This window comes from Lampris incognitus, chromosome 6, assembly GCF_029633865.1.
Source record: "Lampris incognitus isolate fLamInc1 chromosome 6, fLamInc1.hap2, whole genome shotgun sequence".
Classification (NCBI taxonomy): Eukaryota; Metazoa; Chordata; class Actinopteri; order Lampriformes; family Lampridae; genus Lampris; species Lampris incognitus.
In genome coordinates this window covers 61,335,926-61,357,463 of record NC_079216.1, presented here as the reverse complement: position 1 = coordinate 61,357,463, position 21,538 = coordinate 61,335,926, and the positions used below count along the sequence as shown (strand labels likewise).

General features: G+C 44.5%; 1 protein-coding gene across 2 annotated transcripts; it reads left to right on the top strand.

The window, feature by feature from the left end:
- The first annotated feature begins 851 nt into the window (after positions 1-851).
- Positions 852-21,389, top strand: ice2 (interactor of little elongator complex ELL subunit 2). 2 transcript variants are annotated; one of them, XM_056282182.1, is made up of 15 exons: positions 852-922; positions 1,251-1,352; positions 1,457-1,793; positions 1,888-2,007; positions 2,102-2,236; positions 2,397-2,513; positions 2,729-2,888; positions 6,073-6,260; positions 6,373-7,249; positions 7,362-7,531; positions 10,281-10,410; positions 17,819-17,903; positions 18,146-18,196; positions 19,929-20,175; positions 20,897-21,389. In XM_056282182.1, the coding sequence occupies exons 1-15, from the start codon at positions 903-905 to the stop codon at positions 21,065-21,067; spliced, it is 2,910 nt and encodes a 969-aa protein (XP_056138157.1). In that variant the 5' UTR covers positions 852-902; the 3' UTR covers positions 21,068-21,389. The 2 variants fall into 2 exon arrangements, with proteins under 2 accessions (XP_056138157.1, XP_056138156.1); XM_056282181.1 differs by having other exon boundaries at positions 6,073-6,281.
- The last annotated feature ends 149 nt before the right edge of the window (positions 21,390-21,538 follow it).

Genomic DNA, 21,538 nt, shown 5'->3' with positions numbered 1-21,538 from the left:
TAAATAAAATGGATCTGGTAGCATATTTTGGTTACTACTATTTTTGGATGCTATTATAACAGTTCAGGTTTTCTTACGCATTCGTTTTGAAGTGGTTGTCTCCCACTGTTGAAAAACAAAGTCCTTCAATACTGAAAAGGGGTGGGGGGGGGGGCACTTTTATGCTATTTTCAATCAACCAAACATAAATTAGAGCTACATAATTGCTGCTGGCTTTGAAATGGAACTTCTAAAAAGCACCCCTGGAATTACCCCCCCCCCCTCCACTGGCAAGCCAAGGAAAACATACTGGTCACAGTGATGAGCCTGCTGTGGGTGGACACCTTTGTGCAGAACCATGAGAGTGTATATCCACTATCCTTCATTTCCATAACGTATCCCAAGTTTTTCTTATCTCACTCTGGCTTTGATAACGTGATTGGTTGGTTTTTAACAGTGTTTGTGATGTATAGTTATGCAGTTATGATTAAGTAAAATCCTATAGATGCTTTATGGATCCCGATGGAAATTAAAACGTCATTACAGCATCAAAAATACTTCCAATAGCAAGAATATAAAGCTATATATATATAGAGAGAGAGGGGGGGGGTATACAAAATATGAAGTACTTGGTGCCTATAAAATAGAGTAGGGAAAAAAGAAACGTATAAGCAGGGTGGATGAAGAGCACTGAAATAAAATATAGCATAGTAAAGATTTTTGTGCTGATTAAAACAGAGTGACGCTAAACGTGTGTTGGCTAAAAACGGGCGTGAACGTTTAGTTACCGGGGGGTCCGGAACATTGTTTTGAACGCAGGTCAGTTTGCGCGAAGCCGGACCTTTTATAGCGACGGACCATGTCGGCGCCGCGGCGGAGTTGTCACTGCGTTTCGGAGTGCGGCTAAAACCCCTCGGCTGGAGATGGAGGTGGAGCTGGTGTGGTGAGGAAAGACCCCGCTAAAAGCCTTTAGAAAGGCGGCTAACTTAGCCGGTCGTCCCCCGTGTTGGTGGAGTTAGCGGTCGCTTGCTATGTTGCGGATTAGTTGAACGCTAATGCGATAGCCTCGATGCTTTGCTAACGCGGAGCGATCTGCCGTTGCTACGTTACGTGGTTTTGTTTGTTTTGGGGTAGAAAGGAAACGCACGTCTTCGACACCCTAATTCTCTGCAAATGGAGATAGGGAATACGATTTGGGATTGCTTCATTTAATCGCCTAGTTTAATGTATGTCTCATCCTTCAACGCCATTTCCTATAATGTCGTTTTAAGGGAGGACCTTCCAGTCCCTGACACTCCATTCTTTACCAGGGATGTCTACGACAAGTATTCCCTTGCGCCCAATATCAATGAGCTGTGGGCAGCTGCGCAAAGGTAATTAATTGCATGATTAATATGCACCTTCAAAATGCCATATATACATCTACGCACTGTTCATTCAGCTGACATTGCACTTCGCCTCTATGCTGTTGTTGAAGCGCTGCAGTGAATGTAGACGCAATGGTGACATGTGGGACCGGAAGTGCGAAACCCGAGGACCCCCCAGCTGCAGAGCTCAAAGAAGACGGTTTTTCCAGAAGGGAAGCGTGTACCAGCTCAGATAGCTCTGACCCTGAGGATAATGCTGCAGACGGTAAAGGAGACTGTGAGGGCATTAGGGATTCTGAAATAAAGGGGAAAAGCGTAAAGACTGAACCAGGTGATGCTTATCCTGAACCTAGAGTACCCTTCCCATGTATGTCCAGCCTATCCAGCAAAGAGCAGAAGACATATCTAGACATCCTGACCAGTAAAAAACACTTGGCGCCTACTCAGGTAAAATAAAGGGGGGGGGGGCGCGTTCAATGGTGATCTCAAATTGTGCTTGAGGCCTTACATTGCTTAAACAGATTACTCTCTTACATTCCAGACACTGAAGGCACAAGTGAACAGTGAAGTGATGCAATTCATGAAGTACTTGCAAGACGTGTCTATGTGGTGCGCTGACGATTACACCCACATATCCGAGGGAGCTATGCGATATTCAGAGGTATTGGCACTTGAAATTCTAAATGTCTAAAACCTCAACTTTCAGGATGACATCTTCTTCTGAGAGTCTTGCAAGTTACCCGTCTCTTTTTCAGGAGTTTTTCAGAGGCTGCTTAGATTATGCAAAGTCATTCCCACAACTCTACCAGATCCACGAGACGACCAGTTTGACTGGTGGAACTTTCAATCCGAAGCTTGGTCTGACCTTTGAAAAAGAGCTGCTAATAAAGGTGATATGCTTCTCTGCTAACAGTTCGTTTAGAATTTGATTATCACTTCTGTACTTAAGATATTTTTTCCATGGCACCGTCTAATTTTATGTTGATAAACTGAACTTGCATAGTTGACAACGGGGCTGTTTCTGTGTTTTTGCTCTTTTATTTTCTTTAGGGTGACGTCAGCATCATACACCAAAAAGTGTTGCCTGCTGATGCACAGCTTGCAACGGATTATCAGAGTGTTTCATCAGAGAATCCCCCAATTAAGAAATCTAAAGACAAGCATGCTGTAAGAAATCTAATTACTCTCACCAAGTAAGCCAAAGATGTATAGTTTTGCTTGGCTCATATTCACCACCAGAGGCCTTTTCCAACGTCATTGCACCGCATGTAGTTTTCACAAAATGACACCAGAGGGTGCTCAAGTCATATGTAGGTACTGCATTTTCTGTGAGTTTGTAGATTTAGTGGTTGCCTAATGTTAAGTCTTGTTTCTTTCTGCAGACAATCGCCACTGACAGAAATGCTGAAAACCTGTGTGGCCGTTATGAACCTCAGGTGTGTCTAACTCGAGATGCTCTGGTCAGACTACTGGACAACCATGGCCCTGAATTCTGTGACCCATGGGAACTGCCTGTTTGTGTAAAGTTAAGCCCAAGTAAAGGTACAACATTAGGTCCACGCCATTGAATTTTGTTCCAGTCATACTGGTACCAGTTCACGGTTCCCTTTCCTCTGCAATTTGTACAGTAGACGATTTTTCATGGCACTGTAGATATTATAGTATTTGCCCCCTCCCTGATTTCCTTTAATATTACAAATTTGTCACACTGAAAGGTTTCAGATCCATTGACAAAACGTAACACTAGACAAATGGAACATGAGTAAATACACAACAATTTTTTTAATTATTTATTGAATTAAAAAAAATCAAACAGTTGAAATCCATATTCAGCAGCTACAGGGGGAAAAAAACACTCATATCAGCGTTTCATCTTTTATATTTGGTTGTATTGAATAATTTTGTATTTCTGGTTGGTGGAAAAAATGGACTCGCAGACCATTAACATCAGCTACGCTTCCATTCAAATGTTGAGCAGATTTTATATAATGTTTTCAAAAATTCAAGAGCATGCAAATCAGTGTTTATTTTCAACAGTTAGTATGGTGCAAATAATGGAGAGAAGAGGAGTGAAAGTCAGTAGGAGCAAGATGGAATACATATGCGTGAATGAGAGGGAGGACAGTGGAATGGTGAGGATGCAAGGAGTAGAGGTGACGAAAGCGTATGAGTTTAAATACTTGGGGGTCAACTGTCCAAAGTACCGGGGAGTGCAGAAGAGAGGTGAAGAAGAGAGTGCAGGCAGGGTGGAGTGGGTGGAGAAGAATGACAGGAGTGATTTGCAACAGAAGGGTACCAGCAAGAGTTAAAGGGAAGGTTTACAAGATAGTAGTGAGACCAGCTATGTTATATGGTTTGGAGACAGTGGTACTGATGAAAAGACAGGAGGTGGAGCTGGAGGTGGCAGAGTTGAAGATGCTAAGATTTTCATTGGGTATGATGAAGAAGGACAGGATTAGGAATCATTGGGGTCCGCGGTGGTGTAGCGGTCTAAGCATTGGCTTTGTGTTGATGCAGTTGCCCACTGGGGACCGGGGTTTGCGCCCCGGTCTCGTCAGATCCGACTATGGCCGGACTCGATGAAGCAGCAATAATTGGCAGCGCTGTCTTCGGGAGGGGGGCGGAGTCGGCTTGTGTTCGTCACATGAATGCGTCTCTGTGTGTGTCGGAAAAAGCAGTGGTTCGGCCTGGAGTCACCTCGTCACGAAAGTAGCGAGACGTCTCCTTTTCGAGACTGCCGGCCGGAGAGATGCAGTTGGAGAACGCATGCAGTACGAGGGTGGGTGTTTGAACTAAAATAGGGATCGATTGGCCACTAAATTGGGAGAAAAAGGGAAAAATCAGAAATAAATTTAAAAAAAAAAAGGATTAAGAATGATTATATTAGAGAGACAGCTCAGGTTGGACAGGTTGGAGACAAATACCCCTTTCACACTGGCCAAAAAAACCTGCTAATGTCCACCTTTGGTCAATGTAAAAAGGTGCATGTTAGTGGGGGTTTTTTGGCCAGTGTGAAAGGGGTACAAGGAAGAAAGGCAAGACTGAGGTGGCTTGGACATGTGTGGAGGAGAGATGCTGGGTATATTAGGAGAAGGATGCTGAATATGGAGCTGCCAGGGAAGAGGAAAAGAGGAGGTTTATGGATGTGGTGAGAGAGGACATGCAGGTGGCTGGTGTGACAGAGGAGGATGCAGAGGACAGGAAGAAATGGAAACGGATGATCCGCTGTGGCGACCCCTAACGGGAGCAGCCGAAAGTAGTCGGTAGTAGTATGGTGCAAATAAACAGCCTCCATGTGTGCACTTTGCAACAACACCCTGTAACCAAAAAAGAGACGATAATGGCTGCTCAGTGACAACAGATAACTTGCAGGGGAGAGAAATGGAAAATTTATAAAACTAGCTTGCCATTGGAGGAGTTGTCATTGTAAGTTTCTGTCAGTTGTACCTGGTAGTATTACATGCTCTTCAAAGACAAAGACGAGGAAGTGCAAGGGGCAGTATTGTAATGGCTAAAGAAATGGCTTTAATTGACTTTAATCCCCTACGTAAGCCACATTTCCACCGCAGGAACCAGAAACTTTCCCTGGGAACTAGGAACCCTATTGAGGAACTTTTATTTACTCTTGAGTTCCGGGTACATTATTTGACCCCAAAAAGTCCCTGCTCAGGGGGTAGTACTTTCCAAAAGTACAGGAACTCTGGGGGTGGGGTTTGCAGCGCTGAGCATTTCCCATTTGTCGAGTACTCGCAGCATTTTATTTCAAACGCCATTTTTAAAAATCTGCACCGGCAAACCAGCGCTGTCTGAGTCACTCCTCCGTTCTACGTAGAGGACGAGGTGAGCTCATCGGCAAAATGAAAGAGAAAAAACACTTTCGGACACTACCCGGGTAGATTCCTCTATGCTGTTAATTGTGTCATTACTGTCACATAAGTAAAATGTGCCCGGTCAACGTCGGCTGGTGGACCATCCATAATAAATACCAGCATGCACTTTAGTGATAAATACACATCATACTGAGCGTATCTTCCCAAATGTTGTGAGTATTTTCACGTGATTTGTCTCATGCCTGTCGTCGTAAGGAAAAACAAACTATACTCCGTGGAAAATACTTCTTAATAATACTCTTTATGAAACAGCTTTTAGAGCTCTGTGGAAATGCCCCCCCCCCATATCAATCTTTCTTTGTTCTCGTGATCATTCAAATATTTGTAATTAGGAGAAGAAACAGAATTACTAGAAAAAGAAAACTGAGACGTGCTGCTGTAAAATAGTCGTCACTTTTTCATACGTCAGCAGATTAATTTGCCTAATCTTCGCAGTTCTTTAGACCGCGACGGAAAGGCAGACAAGAATGGGCTGAAGGAACCTTGTAGTTCCTTGAAAAGTAGTTCTGAAACTGAAAGTTCCAGGTACTTCTGGTGGAAATGCGGCTTTTGTCTTTTTTTTTTCTTCTCTAAATTTCAGTTAACATCCCCCCCTTTATCACATTTTCTCCTAATCATCACATTAAATTTTCCATCTTAGGTGGGCATGAAAATTTATTTTAGCATTTAAGTTTAAATATATGTAATATATGGATTTTTTCAAGGCCCAAGGTGCATGTTAATGCAGTATGTGATGAGGGCCCCAAGTATACAAGAAGCAATGTCACTGAATGGCCACATGGTGGTAGTATTTTCTTTATTCCTTTTTTTTTTCCTTCTGTGATTTCTCTTCCTAGGTGGCGGTAGTAGTACGAGGAAAACTGTATACATAGACTCTCCCTTGCCAAAAACTTTGGTGACAATACGAGAGAGGAGTCAGATCTACCATGAGGAGAGTCTGAAGCTGTCTATCAATTCCACTGGCAAGATTAACGTTTCTCAGCTTAAGACGGATGTTCCTTTTGACGAGAAACAACTCCAGCCAGTATGTAGAGACATCGTGCAGGTTCACTTGTCAACATCTAAATTCATCAGAATATAAGAAACACACATTCTGTGGAGAAGGTGTGAATTAACTGTCATAACTGTTTTTCTAGGAGAACTTTCAGAGGGATTTAGTGTCATTTGAAAACGCTGGCCTTGACTTCGAAATGAACCTCACTGACTTGGAGACATTTGGTGGCACAGCAAATGTGACACCCTCCAAGAAGACAACTGAGACGGTGCGGGACAGATCTGCTAAAAACTGGAAAGCTACAGCCTCTCCACCTGTAGCTAAGAACATAAGATCTAGTGGGATGCCTGTCTCTAAAACAACCAGCAGTAGTTCACAAGAGGAGGTTAACGCCTCACTGACAGATACGACGGAGGATTCAGGGCAAAAGGACACAACGCGGACAACATTTAGTGAGTCCAGTGTCTCACAGGGCTCTACGTTACTCAGTGACTCACAGCTGAGTCAGGACTCTGAACAGGAGTGGGAGAAGAATGACAACTCTACAAAAGACTCGGACGATGAGATGCTCATCATCGATGACCCCTTGTCTCCAGCTGCAGAAACAGCAACACAGTTATCGCCTGAGACCACACTGAACTCTCTGGATCCCCCCATGATCCGATCATCTGATGCAGTCACTGGAATCCCACAGTCCTCTTCCACACATAAAATTACGGGCCCCAGGCGAACTTCCCAAAGAGCCATGGTATCCGGTGACCAGCTCAGCAAGATCCTCCGCATGCAGACAGCCATGCTTAAACCCGACAAAGAACCGTCAAAATGCTCAACCACATCCCTGGAACCCCTCTCACCCCCACAGCCCGTAAAAGCCTCAGGCCATGCCCATCCAACTTCTCTGGTCAAACCCTGTGTCTCGTCATACCTGGAGAGCAACCAGAACCAGCACAGAGAGACCTGTTCAGCTGCCCTCAGTGGACCTGCTTCAGCTGTCGGCTTCACTTCATCAGAACAGAAAAGTTAGCCTCCTCTTTTACCATAATTGTCATCCTGTGAATTGCAGACATGGTGTCCAATTTTGCTGTACTATATCTGTGTGCTGCTTCAAAATATATCCTCCTCTCTCACCAGAGCTCTTGTCACAAGATCTCCAGTTGTGCACAGAGGATGAACAGGGTTATGAGGCTCCAGAGGAGGGCAACCTGATATACAAGCTCTACAGTTTGCATGATTTGCTGCTCCTTGTGCGCAGTTCTGTCTCACTAACCCAAGCCACGAGGGTAGGCAAAGACATCCACCAGGTATGCATCCTCCTGAAGCTTGGTATTTTACAAGTCAGTATTTTGGGTTAATCTTCATAGGGGCCAGCTAGAGTTTTAAAAACTCATGTCAAGTACCTTTTTCTTGGGCATCTGAGTAGCGTGGCGGTCTATTCCGTTGCCTACCAACACAGGGGTCTCCGGTTCGAATCCCCGTGTTAACTCCGGCTTGGTCGGGCGTCTCTACAGACACAATTGGCCATGCCTGCGGGAGGGAAGTCGGATATGGGTATGTGTCCTGGTCACTGCGGTAGCGCCTCCTCTGGTCGGTCGGGGCACCTGTTCGGGGGGGTGGGACTGGGGGGAATAGCGTGATCCTCCCATGTGCTACGTCCCCCTGGTGAAACTCCACAGTCAGGTGAAAAGAAGCGGCTGACGACTCCACATGTATCGGAGGAGGCATGTGGTAGTCTGCAGCCCTCCCCGGATCAGCAGAGGGGGTGGAGCAGTGACCGGGATGGTTCGGAAGAGTGGGGTAATTGACCGGATACAATTGGAGAGAAAAAGGGATATATATATATATATATATATATATATATATATATATTTTTTTTTTCTTCTTTTATTTCACAATTCATTAAACCTTTACTTAACCTCATAAAATAAATTGAAGGACAAACCCTCATTTTCAGTGAAGCTGAGAAATGACAGTAAAGACGGAATAAAATGTAGAATAAATTAAAAGAAAATGGTTGTTGGAAACATTTACATTTGAATTTATTTGTAACAAAACAGACATTTGTTTATATGAAGAAGTTGAGATTATCACTTTGACTGTGGGCACACAGGAGCATTGTCCAGGTTGCTGTGGTTTGTAACGAAGCCATCTGCAATAAAAAAAAAAACTGGATGGGAATCTTTCCCTTCCAAATCCAATAACTGTTCTGCTATGATTATGATCATTAGTGTCAGTGACTATAAATACTAGTGTGTGCGTGTGCTTTGTCTTGATCTTGATGACTGTTGCACATTTGAAGCTTGCATGTCTGTAATTTACTGTGGCCTCTCAGCGTTCGTCTCCTGAAATAGTCATCATTTATCTCACATTTGACTGAATTTCAGCAGCTACTTTTTTTTTTTTGCTCTTTCCCCATCTTTTTCTCCCCAATTGTACTTGGCCAATTACCCCACTCTTCTGAGCCATCCCGGTCGTTGCTCCACCACCTCTGCCGATCCAGGGAGTGCTGCAGACTACCATATGCCTCCTCTGATACATGTGGAGTCACCAGCCACTTCTTTTCACCTGACAGTGAGGAGTTTCGCCAGGGGGACGTAGCGCGTGGGAGGATCACGCTATTCCCCCCAGTCCCCCGAGGTTGCGCTAGTGCAGTGGCCAGGAAACATACCCACATCCGGCTTCCCACCCGTAGACACGGCCAATTGTGTCTGTAGGGACGCCCGACCAAGCCGTAGGTAACACGGGGATTTGACCCGGTGATCCCCGCGTTGGTAGGCAACGGAATAGACCACCACGCCACCCAGACGGCATCTAGTTAATTTTTGTATATTTATAATCGGCATTGTTATTACATAAATGATGAAGGACGCACCTTCTTAGATATTTAAAACATCATATTATTCCCTCCTTCCTTTCACGATTAAGTAAGCACTTGTTTTAGTCACATTCACTCATATTTTCAGAGAGGTGAAAGAAAGTGGTTGGTATGGGTTGGCCAAAGGTGTCGGTGCTGTAGCAAAATACCAGGGGGAACTGGGGGAATAGTATGATACTCCCACCCGCTACGTCCCCCTGGCGAAACTCCTCCTCACTGTCAGGTGAAAAGAAGCGGCTGGCGACTCCACATATATAAGAGGAGGCATGTGGTATTCTGGAACCCTCCCCGGATCAGCAGAGGGGGTGGAGCAGTGACCGGGGCGGCTCGGAAGAGTGGGGTAATTGGCCGGATACAATTGGGGAGAAAAAGGGGGGAAAAATCCCCCCCCAAGATTTCTTTGTATTGAAATCTTAAAGGATTGTAACTTTAACTGAAGGGTGTTTGTATATTTGTCATTAATGTATGTATCATCATTACTGATAATACTGGATCAACAAAGCCACTTCTAGGGATGAGCTGTAATTCAACATTGTCCTTTGTCATCCATTGTTACTGTATCGGGGCAAACACAATTTTGTTGTCTAAACTAATGATAATCAGAGTGTGGATATTGATCGAGCCCTTTATCTCAACTCCTTGATTTTTCACATCATAGTTGGTGTCACACACTATACCCACTCCCTCATACATGTATTTAAATTGGTATTTAGAAGCCACAGACATCCTTTGCATCCTATGCAGGTTCTTTTGTGAGCTTGGTAAAATGGGAGATAGTTTAAAATAACTTTCTCCCAGAACTGTTCAGCAGTCAGATAAAAGTGATTATTTTCAAGCTGCATTTTTCTCTTTCTTTTTGGACACGCCGAGTGGCGCCGGAGCACAGATTAGCCAGGTTTAAAGACGGCCCGGGGTCGGTCATTATCTGCTCGTTCTCCACAGTGCTAAGTAAGAGTGTTATTTTTGCCACACCAAAACAATAACCTGACTAACTCGATGTTAGATGGACCTCGTCCCTAACCGGGCCCCCGCTGAGTTGCTCACCCTGGGTTGACTGACGGATAACTGGATGCGTGGTGATTTATGCAGTTTTTGTGGGGGAAGAGATACGGGCATCTTCATGTACTATATTTGTGTACTCTGCTCTACATTTTACTCTTTATCTCCCTCCCCGACAGCATGTTCCAGTCTATATCCTGCCCAAACTGGAGTACCAGCTGTGCCACGGTGTGGAGTGTCTAAGTAGTAGTGAGGCTTGCCAACTGTGGACAGAGACACAGCTCCACTCCAGCACTGTGTCCTACATAGGTAAAAAAAAAAAAAAAAATGTTATCTTCAGTTTCCATCTGTGCTACTCCTCAGTGAGAAACACTCCCTCAAGATTTGCCTCAGTCCTGTTGGCATTTAAAACACTCCTTTTGTCCCCGTAATTCTTTGAAATGAATGCCGAGAAAGTGGAGAGCGAGCATTTTGACTGCCTCAAGAACCGTTTCCTCTTGTCGTTCCCTTTCGGCGGAGTGAGGAGGGCAGTTCCCCACGCAGACTGGTGGAACAGACCGTAGATGAGTCACCCCACCCTGTGTTTGCTGATGTAGTTTGCCTGGTTGCCATAGCTACAGCACTTTTGGGTTATGGAGTCTTGGAAAGAATGCAGTGCCCAGAGCTCAGCTAAGTACTGTTTTCAGCTCCAGTGAACCTGGACTCCCCAACTGTTCATTATGGGCTTGGCTTCTGAATTTCTTATGTCTACAGAGAATATGGTCTCCATTCTAGGTTTCATCAGTGCTTTCTGTGCTGTAATCAGATTCATTCATTTGTTTATTCAGTGTGGCTTAATGCCAAAGCAATGTTTCACTTTAATGTTATCACGCTAACTTTGAATATTTGTGTAGCTGTTGTTCTGGAATGGAGGCTATTGTCTCCCTCACAAAGCACATTCCCCCGGCACTGCCTCATGTCAAGCTACTGCAAATGTCAGTCCCTAGACCGTTTTTCCCATCGAGTTTGTTTACCTAGAGACGCAGGGCTGATGAAAGTAGGGATGATATACCAGCATGCAAACAGTAGCCGTTTGCATGGTGGTAGCTTGCGTTCAACACCAGTGCTTTATCTGTAAAGAACAACGCCTCTTGTTCACAGAACGTCAAACCTAGAGATGCACCCATCCACTTTTTGCAGTTCTGATACCTGAATTTGGATATCTGCCGATACCGAGACACACATTCTTCAGGGATACAAAATTTGGCATAACACCCCTCGTCCCGCTGACACCATCCCTAACATTCATGTTAGTCTCTCTCAGAATCATTTATTGCCAAGTAGTTCAAGAACACAGAAGGAATTTGCTTGTGGTTTTTTGAGACCTTAACCTCTTGCCAGAGGGGAATGTTTTAAAGCGACCATGATCTTTCCTGCTCGCCTCAGTGTCCTGGAGGCATGGCAGATTGCAGCCGATCACCCTCTCAGCAGAGTGAACGGTACGCTGCACTCAGCCCTTGTCCTTATCCTTGGCAGCAGCGTACCAGATAGTGAAGGAGGAGGTGTGGGTTGACTCAGTGATGGTGGTGTAAAAGTGCACCATCACCATCTCTCCGCTGGAAAAGTGACAGGCCTTGTTTACCTTCTTGTTGATGTGAACGGTGAAGACATCCTGGTCTCTCGGCAGCTCCTTGCTCAAAACCAGACCATGGTTGACTTCCTGGACCGGTTGGTTACGTTGATCGGTTCAGTTCGAGTTTGATAGGCCGATCAGCTTTCCGCTGCACGGATGCACCGCCGCCGCCATCTTGGCCGGGCGGCGAGTTTTACAACGTGTGTTTGCGGCGTTATGATGATGAACTTGAACCTGTAGTCATGGATAAACTCTGCCCGCTTAACATCGATGAGAGGGGAGGTTTATTTCTCATCCGTAACACGGGAATTTTGAACATTTGGACCGGTAACGTCAGTTCGATACCTAGTGAGTGAATTACATCAGTATCGGCACCTGATACCAGATCGGCTTGGTCCCAACTCTGGTTATCACACTCACCGTTAGTCAGTGTCATTATTGTTGGTGCAAGTCCATAAACCTTTATAATTGCCCTGCAAACCATTTGGATTACTTTTAATGAGCTGTAGTAATGAAATGATAAGTGGTGGTAAGTGAAAGCGTTTATGTTCAGTTTTTTTTATATACACTACCGTTCAAAAGTTTGGGATCACATTGAAATGTCCATATTTTTGAAGGAAAAGCACTGTACTGTTCAATGAAGATAACTTTAAACTAGTCTTAACTTTAAAGAAATACACTCTATACATTGCTAATGTGGTAAATGACTATTCTAGCTGCAAATGTCTGGTTTTTGGTGCAATATCTACATAGGTGTATAGAGGCCCATTTCAAGCAACTATCACTCCAGTGTTCTAATGGTACAATGTGTTTGCTCATTGGCTCAGAAGGCTAATTGATGATTAGAAAACCCTTGTGCAATCATGTTCACACATCTGAAAACAGTTTAGCTCGTTACAGAAGCTACAAAACTGACCTTCCTTTGAGCAGATTGAGTTTCTGGAGCATCACATTTGTGGGGTCAATTAAACGCTCAAAATGGCCAGAAAAAGAGAACTTTCATCTGAAACTCGACAGTCTATTCTTGTTCTTAGAAATGAAGGCTATTCCATGCGAGAAATTGCTAAGAAATTGAAGATTTCCTACACCGGTGTGTACTACTCCCTTCAGAGGACAGCACAAACAGGCTCTAACCAGAGTAGAAAAAGAAGTGGGAGGCCGCGTTGCACAACTGAGCAAGAAGATAAGTACATTAGAGTCTCTAGTTTGAGAAACAGACGCCTCACAGGTCCCCAACTGGCATCTTCATTAAATAGTACCCGCAAAACACCAGTGTCAACATCTACAGTGAAGAGGCGGCTGCGGGATTCTGGGCTTCAGGGCAGAGTGGCAAAGAAAAAGCCATATCTGAGACTGACCAATAAAAGAAAAAGATTAAGATGGGCAAAAGAACACAGACATTGGACAGAGGAAGACTGGAAAAAAGTGTTGTGGACGGATGAATCCAAGTTTGAGGTGTTTGGATCACAAAGAAGAACGTTTGTGAGACGCAGAACAAATGAAAAGATGCTGGAAGAATGCCTGACGCCATCTGTTAAGCATGGTGGAGGTAATGTGATGGTCTGGGGTTGCTTTGGTGCTGGTAAGGTGGGAGATTTGTACAGGGTAAAAGGGATTCTAAATAAGGAAGGCTATCACTCCATTTTGCAACGCCATGCCATACCCAGTGGACAGCGCTTGATTGGAGCCAATTTCATCCTACAACAGGACAATGACCCTAAACACACCTCCAAATTGTGCAAGAACTATTTAGAGCAGAAGCAGGCAGCTGGTATTCTATCGGTAATGGAGTGGCCAGCACAGTCAGCAGATCTGAACCCCATTGAGCTGTTGTGGGAGCAGCTTGACCGTATGGTACGCAAGAAGTGCCCATCCAACCAATCCAACTTGTGGGAGCTGCTTCTGGAAGCGTGGGGTGCAATTTCTCCAGATTACCTCAACAAATTAACAGCTAGAATGCCAAAGGTCTGCAATGCTGTAATTGCTGCAAATGGAGGATTCTTTGACGAAAGCAAAGTTTGATGTAAAAAAAATCTTATTTCAAATACAAATCATTATTTCTAACCTTGTCAATGTCTTGACTCTATTTTCTATTCATTTCACAACATATGGTGGTGAATAAGTGTGACTTTTCATGGAAAACACAAAATTGTTTGGGTGATCCCAAACTTTTGAACGGTAGTGTATATATACTTTTTTATTGGTGTTTTCATTATTTTACAACAAACAAACCCTAAAATGAAACACAAAAAAGTAAAAATTAAAAATAAATTTTGTTTGGGAGTTACAATCTTAGTAGTCCATCCATTCTTACAGTTTCCATAGGTTTATGGTTTCTGTTCAGTTCAAAGAAAAATGGCTGGCATCCAGGTGGCATAGCGGTCTATTCCAACATAGGGATCCCGGTTCGAATCCCCGTGTTACCTCCGGCTTGGTTGGGCGTCTGTTCGGGGGGGGGCTGGGGGCAATAGCATGATCCTCCCACGCGCCATGTCCCCCTGGCGAAACTCCTCACTGTCAGGTGAAAAGAAGCGGCTGGAGACGCCACATGTATGGGAGGAGGCATGTGGTAGTCTGCAGCCCTCCCCGGATCGGCGACCGGGACGGCTCGGAAGAGTGGGGTAGTTGGCCGGATGCAATTGGGGAGACTTTTTTTTTTAAAGTAAGTGAAAGGATTTATGTTCAGTTTAAAGAAAAATTACTCCATACTATGTTGACATAAATATAAAAAAAATAATCTGGCCCCAGTGGCGTTTTACCTGCAGTCTTTAGTAGTGTTAACTAGCAGCATTAACCACTCACTGTACAAAAGCAGAGCTCCTAACTGCTTTAAGTCATTCCTAGTCATCACTGTTCACAAATCCATTTTGTTGCATGATGACTGTCAGACTTTGGAAGCACCCCTGCTAGCGTAAAGCTGTGACTGACCTGAGGTCCTGTTACTGAGGTAACGTTGGCTGGACACCGACACCAACTCTTTTTACATTGTCATTCAGCATGTTTGCTGTATTGTTCCGTGTATTTACACTACCGTTCAAAAGTTTGGGATCACCCAAACAATTTTGTGTTTTCCATGAAAAGTCACACTTATTCACCACCATATGTTGTGAAATGAATAGAAAATAGAGTCAAGACATTGACAAGGTTAGAAATAATGATTTGTATTTGAAATAAGATTTTTTTTACATCAAACTTTGCTTTCGTCAAAGAATCCTCCATTTGCAGCAATTACAGCATTGCAGACCTTTGGCATTCTAGCTGTTAATTTGTTGAGGTAATCTGGAGAAATTGCACCCCACGCTTCCAGAAGCAGCTCCCACTAGTTGGATTGGTTGGATGGGCACTTCTTGCGTACCATACGGTCAAGCTGCTCCCACAACAGCTCAATGGGGTTCAGATCTGGTGACTGCGCTGGCCACTCCATTACCGATAGAATACCAGCTGCCTGCTTCTGCTCTAAATAGTTCTTGCACAATTTGGAGGTGTGTTTAGGGTCATTGTCCTGATGTAGGATGAAATTGGCTCCAATCAAGCGCTGTCCACTGGGTATGGCATGGCGTTGCAAAATGGAGTGATAGCCTTCCTTATTCAGAATCCCTTTTACCCTGTACCAATCTCCCACCTTACCAGCACCAAAGCAACCCCAGACCATCACATTACCTCCACCATGCTTAACAGATGGCGTCAGGCATTCTTCCAGCATCTTTTCATTTGTTCTGCGTCTCACAAATGTTCTTCTTTGTGATCCAAACACCTCAAACTTGGATTCATCCGTCCACAACACTTTTTTCCAGTCTTCCTCTGTCCAATGTCTGTGTTCTTTTGCCCATCTTAATCTTTTTCTTTTATTGGTCAGTCTCAGATATGGCTTTTTCTTTGCCACTCTGCCCTGAAGCCCGCAGCCGCCTCTTCACTGTAGATGTTGACACTGGTGTTTTGCGGGTACTATTTAATGAAGATGCCAGTTGGGGACCTGTGAGGCGTCTGTTTCTCAAACTAGAGACTCTAATGTACTTATCTTCTTGCTCAGTTGTGCAACGCGGCCTCCCACTTCTTTTTCTACTCTGGTTAGAGCCTGTTTGTGCTGTCCTCTGAAGGGAGTAGTACACACCGGTGTAGGAAATCTTCAATTTCTTAGCAATTTCTCGCATGGAATAGCCTTCATTTCTAAGAACAAGAATAGACTGTCGAGTTTCAGATGAAAGTTCTCTTTTTCTGGCCATTTTGAGCGTTTAATTGACCCCACAAATGTGATGCTCCAGAAACTCAATCTGCTCAAAGGAAGGTCAGTTTTGTAGCTTCTGTAACGAGCTAAACTGTTTTCGGATGTGTGAACATGATTGCACAAGGGTTTTCTAATCATCAATTAGCCTTCTGAGCCAATGAGCAAACACATTGTACCATTAGAACACTGGAGTGATAGTTGCTTGAAATGGGCCTCTATACACCTATGTAGATATTGCACCAAAAACCAGACATTTGCAGCTAGAATAGTCATTTACCACATTAGCAATGTATAGAGTGTATTTCTTTAAAGTTAAGACTAGTTTAAAGTTATCTTCATTGAAAAGTACAGTGCTTTTCCTTCAAAAATATGGACATTTCAATGTGATCCCAAACTTTTGAACGGTAGTGTATTTGTTTAACATAGTCGCCAGACATAAACACCAGAGCAATATCCACTCCCCCCCCCCCATTTTTTTTCTCCCCCAATTGTATCCAGCCAACTACCCCACTCTTCTGAGCCGTCCCGATCTCTGCTCCACCCCCTCTGCCGATCCGGGGAGGGCTGCAGACTACCACATGCCTCCTCCGATACATATGGGGTCGCCAGCCGCTTCTTTTCACCTGGCAGTGAGGAGTTTCACCAGGGGGACGTAGCACGTGGGAGGATCATGCTATTCCCCCCAGCCCCCCCCAACAGGCTCCCCGACCGACCAGAGGAGGCGCTACCAGCGACCAGGACACATACCCACACCCGGCTTCCCACCCGCAGACACAGCCAATTGTGTCTGTAGGGACGCCCGACCAAGCTGGAGGTATTATGGGGATTCAAACTGGCGATCCCTGTGTTGGTAGGCAACGGAATAGACCGCTACACTACCCGGACGCCCATATCCACTTTGTTTTGGTAAAGAAAGACTTCCGGTGTTGACAACATGGAGTTAATGACACCAGCGTTGCCCAACATCATACCGGTAAACGTGCCCACTGTGATGCTAAAAGTCTGTGTGAGCTATGGTCCAGAAGTGTTGTCTTTGCTTTACTGTAAACAGTCTCAGCTCCACCTCGCCCCCAGCATGTGTTGGTGGATTCCAACCTTCTTATCAGACAGACGTTTTTGCACCTGGGCCCCCATCTGTCTTACACCATATCTGTCTTACACCTTTGTTTGACCATAAGTGCACCACATAGTTAGTCACTCTCCTCACTCCTCTTCTCCCTCTGCAACAGAAGCTCTACCTCCATCCATTATTCATCAAGCTTTCTAAGATCGTAGATTGCACCAACTCGGTGAAGCCCAGATGCAGGAAGGACTATCGTCTTATCCTTAAACAATGCTGTGCCTCTACCTGATCCTTCAATGTGAGAGCGGGGCAAAGTTTATCTTTGATGGCATTCGATTGCCAGTGAGTGAATGGGATCCGTGATGGCATTTAAGTATTATGAAACTGCGTAAGGAACTTCCCACTTGATGACATCATCTAACATTTCACAACAAATATCACTAATGGCAGACTTCTTCTGCTGCTCAAGTCACTTGGTTTGTCATGTGGCCTGGCCCTTCCCGTTGTTTATTATTTGGAGCTAAGGTTTCAGGCCCTACAGTGATATGTCCTTCAAGTGAGATACTGTTAAACAAAATGCTGGGGCAAGTTAAGTGGGAGATTAGAGAAGTCATTTTCCACAAAGAGTGGCCACCGAGTTAATTTTCCTCCCTCTCAAGCGTCTAATAACTGTGGCAAGACAACGTACAGTAATTACTTTCTAGGTATTGGTATTAATGATTAAGTGAACTTCTTGGCATGTTAACTCATTAGCTCTTGTTCTCTCCTCAGCCCTCTTTCCTGCTCTCTCACCCACTTCCTGTCTCTGTCTCACCAGCTCACATCAATGCGCAAACGTCACAATTAGCCCTGTTAAGAAAGCTGCATGAAAACTGGAAAGAGAACCTCATCCATGAGTTCAAGTAAGTATCCACTGACAAAAACCCTTTGTGCAAAGGGTTGTCCATGTTAACGCCGCTGTACACCATTTTACATGCTGCAAAGGACTCACGGTAATTTCTGTGCTACTGGACATCTGGGAGCACTTCTGCCTTACACTGGACTCCATCATCTCCTCTGGTTTGACATGTAAATCTGGGATATCAAGATCTCTACCCAAGTAGCTGTCTCCTAATGTTGCCATGTGTTCTTTTCTTATCCACAGGCCATCCAAGTCATTGAACATATTGCATCACTTGCTGAAAAAGATTAGTGGGTAAGTGGGAATTGGTACCCTCTTACCAACTTCCATGTTCACATTATATATATATATTTTGCACTGCCCAGTCTTTCCCCTTTTTTCCATTCTTAGTGTTAGCTTGTTATTTTGCGAGGCCATCTTAGCTCCTTTAAGATCCTTAAAGCTGTGCTTAGCTTGGGTTTGATTTAGTTGGACATCTCTCTGTTGAATGTCTCTTTTTGGGTGTCATTGGTCATTCCGTTATCCAATTCCATTAGCCAAACCGCTTATCCTGCTCTCAAGGTCGCAGGGATGCTGGAGCCTATCCCAGCAGTCATTGGGCGGCAGGTGGGGAGACACCCTGGCCGGGCCATCACACAGGGCTGAATCCTCCTCATCATATTAGTCATATATTTTGTTGTATTCTGTAAATTGTGTAAACACAACATCCATTGCATGTCTGCCTGTCTTGGGAGCGAGATCCCTCTCTCCCAAGACTCTAAGAACTTCAGCGAGTTGTTCCTTACCTGATGCGAGGGTCTAAGGACAGGATGTTGTGTTGCTGTAAAGCCCCCTGAAGCAAATTTGTAATTTGTCATTGGTCAAGTCAGTTTTATTTGTATAGCCCAATATCACAAATTTGCCTCAAGGGGTTTTACAGCAACACAACATCCTACCCTTAGACCCTCACATCGGATAAGGAACAACCCCCCCCCAAAAAAAAAACAACCTTTAACAGGGAGAAACCTCAGGGAGAGCAACAGAGGAGGGATCTCTCTCCCAAGACGGACAACGTGCAATGGATGTTGTGTTTACACAATTTACACAATACATCACTGAAAGAGGATAACAGAATTATAATGGAAATATAACATATACGAAGAATATGATGAGGAGGATGCCAAGCAATGTCCAGATGCCACCGGAACAGCCCGGGACCCGAGCCACGCGCCCACCATCACCATGTAAAAAAAAAAAAATTAGTCACACATCTTAGTGAGGAAAGGATGTAACATTAAAACAGGATAACAAAATTATATGGACTTATAAGATATATAAAAAGAAAATGTGATGAGGGGGATGCCAAGCAGTGTCCAGGTGGCGACCACCGTCACCATGGAGACCTGGGCGGCGGATCGACTGCACGTGCACACAAGGGCGACTCGCATCACACCATTCACACACACAAAAAGAGAAAGGAGAAGACATCATTCAGAGAGAGAGAGAAAAGACGTGAGAGAAGAGAACAGTTTACAACCCCCATGTAGAATCAGTTGTTTTTTTGCAAAATATATGTATGAATAAACGGGTGAATGAGGACTAGCTACACACAGCAAACCTAAAGGCGTACAAACCAAAAAGCTTTTATCTTTTCAGAGTTCAGCTGACCAACATTTCAAGATGGGGGCGGTTGCCATAGACCTTTTCCGTTGCGTGTTGTACGTGCATGTCTGTCATCGCTGTCTGTGTCAGGGGTGTTCGGACTGTTACATCAAGGCGTTGTCAGACAGCCCCGAGTCAAAGTGTGGTGTTCGTTCGTGTTCATGTTTGTGTTGGAGAGTTGCAACATCTACCACCCAATGGCATACAATTGAACTGTCACATGTTTGCTTTCTTAAAACACTGCTGCCCTGCATTCCTTTCTCCTACGCCCCCCCCCCCCTTCAGCAGAAATACCTCAGAGCACTCTGTGTGTGTGTGTGTGTGTGTGAGCAGAGCGTATGAGAAAGAGAAAAGCGTCAGTGACTCAACTCTGTCTGTTCCCCAGGTTGGAGGAGGGTCGATACCTGATTGGACACAAAGCAAGGGAGCCCTTTGTGACCATTTTAAAGGCAACAGATGGTAAGGCGAGTCGGGGGTTGTACAACCTCCAGCAGATCCACAGCGGCGTGCCGCAGACCCCTGCATGTGGCCCTGTGCCATGGCTTCCTGTTGACCCGAGTGTGGTCCTGCCCTTCCACCGAAAACACAACCGAGTACCTTGCACCTTCCCACCAACAGACCTTCTTCCAAAGGTGCTCAAATAATGTGTGTCTCCGTTATGACTGTTGTGAATCGACCAGAATATTGCGACACTGTGGCGGTTATGGTCCGACGACTACTGGCAATGAGATAAAACTTGAAAATGTCAATCATTTGAGTTTTTTTTTTTTTTTCAAAGGGTCATGTTGAGTGAAGTCCACACCCTTTTTCAACTTACCAATAATAAATACCCACTACCGGTAACACCTTTCACATTCATGCACTCACACGCTTACATACAGTCTTATGATGTACTCCATCATGGGTATTTGTCTCTGCTGAGGAAAGTCCGGCCATTGTGTTATCTTTTCCTATACATCCAGCCCAAAACTGATGACGGACAGCTGAAAGCAGCGATTCAGCTTCGACTCAACTCCTGGTGATGTGGAGTCTTAGGCGTTTCATTTGGCTCTCTAGCTGGGAATTGCAAACCCTAAAGAAGTTAACACAGCTATTTAGGAACTCTTTACATCCGTCGGTATTGTGCAATGTTACTTGACCAGTTGCATCAGTACAGTGTTATTTTTTCTCTCAGACTTTGCGTGATGCTTTTATATGATGTTAATTGTTGGTCCCTTTTAACGTTTGTGATGGTGACAAATGAAAAATGATCATTTTTAGGGTTTACTGTTTGCAGTAACCTGTTTTTTTTTCTGTCCCAATTTTAATGGAAGTCTTTAACGCGTTGCATCTTTACCACTCCTATGCCAACAGATGGGGAAGGGAGGCCGAACGTGGCACAAGACGCGGGGAATCAAGGCTGGGCATCCATGGGACAACACTAATGAGGGAGATAAAAAGAAGAAGAAGAAGAAGAAGAAGAATAAAGGGAAACGCCTCGCTCGGCGAGAAAAGTGGAGGAAAAAGATGACTCCAAACCCATAGGGTTATCATAAAAACCACAAGACGAAATGATCTTGAAGGAGTGAGGAGATCAGACTGATGAAAAGACGGAAAAGGGTGAAATCATTGACTGGTGCAGCTTAAAGAATGTGAATGTTCAAGCACTTGTATAATATTTATGCCTTTTATATCTTGGAAGTTTTGTGTACTTGCACTTTTTATAAACCCGCAATCGAAATGTAATGTAGAAATAAGAGCAATAATAAACTGAGCATTGAAATGAGCATTGGGGTAGGGTGCAGTGCAAGCCGGGCAGCAGGCAAAGGCAGGGACCGGGGCGTGCCGACTTCTGGCATCGCAGACTGGTCACCGGGACGTGGAATGTCACCTCTAAACTGTTATTAGTTTTCATATTGTGATGCTAAGGTTATCATTGGGAGTGACGAAGAAGGACAGGATTAGGAACAAGTATATTAGAGGGACAGCTCAGGTTGGACGGTTTGGAGACAAAGC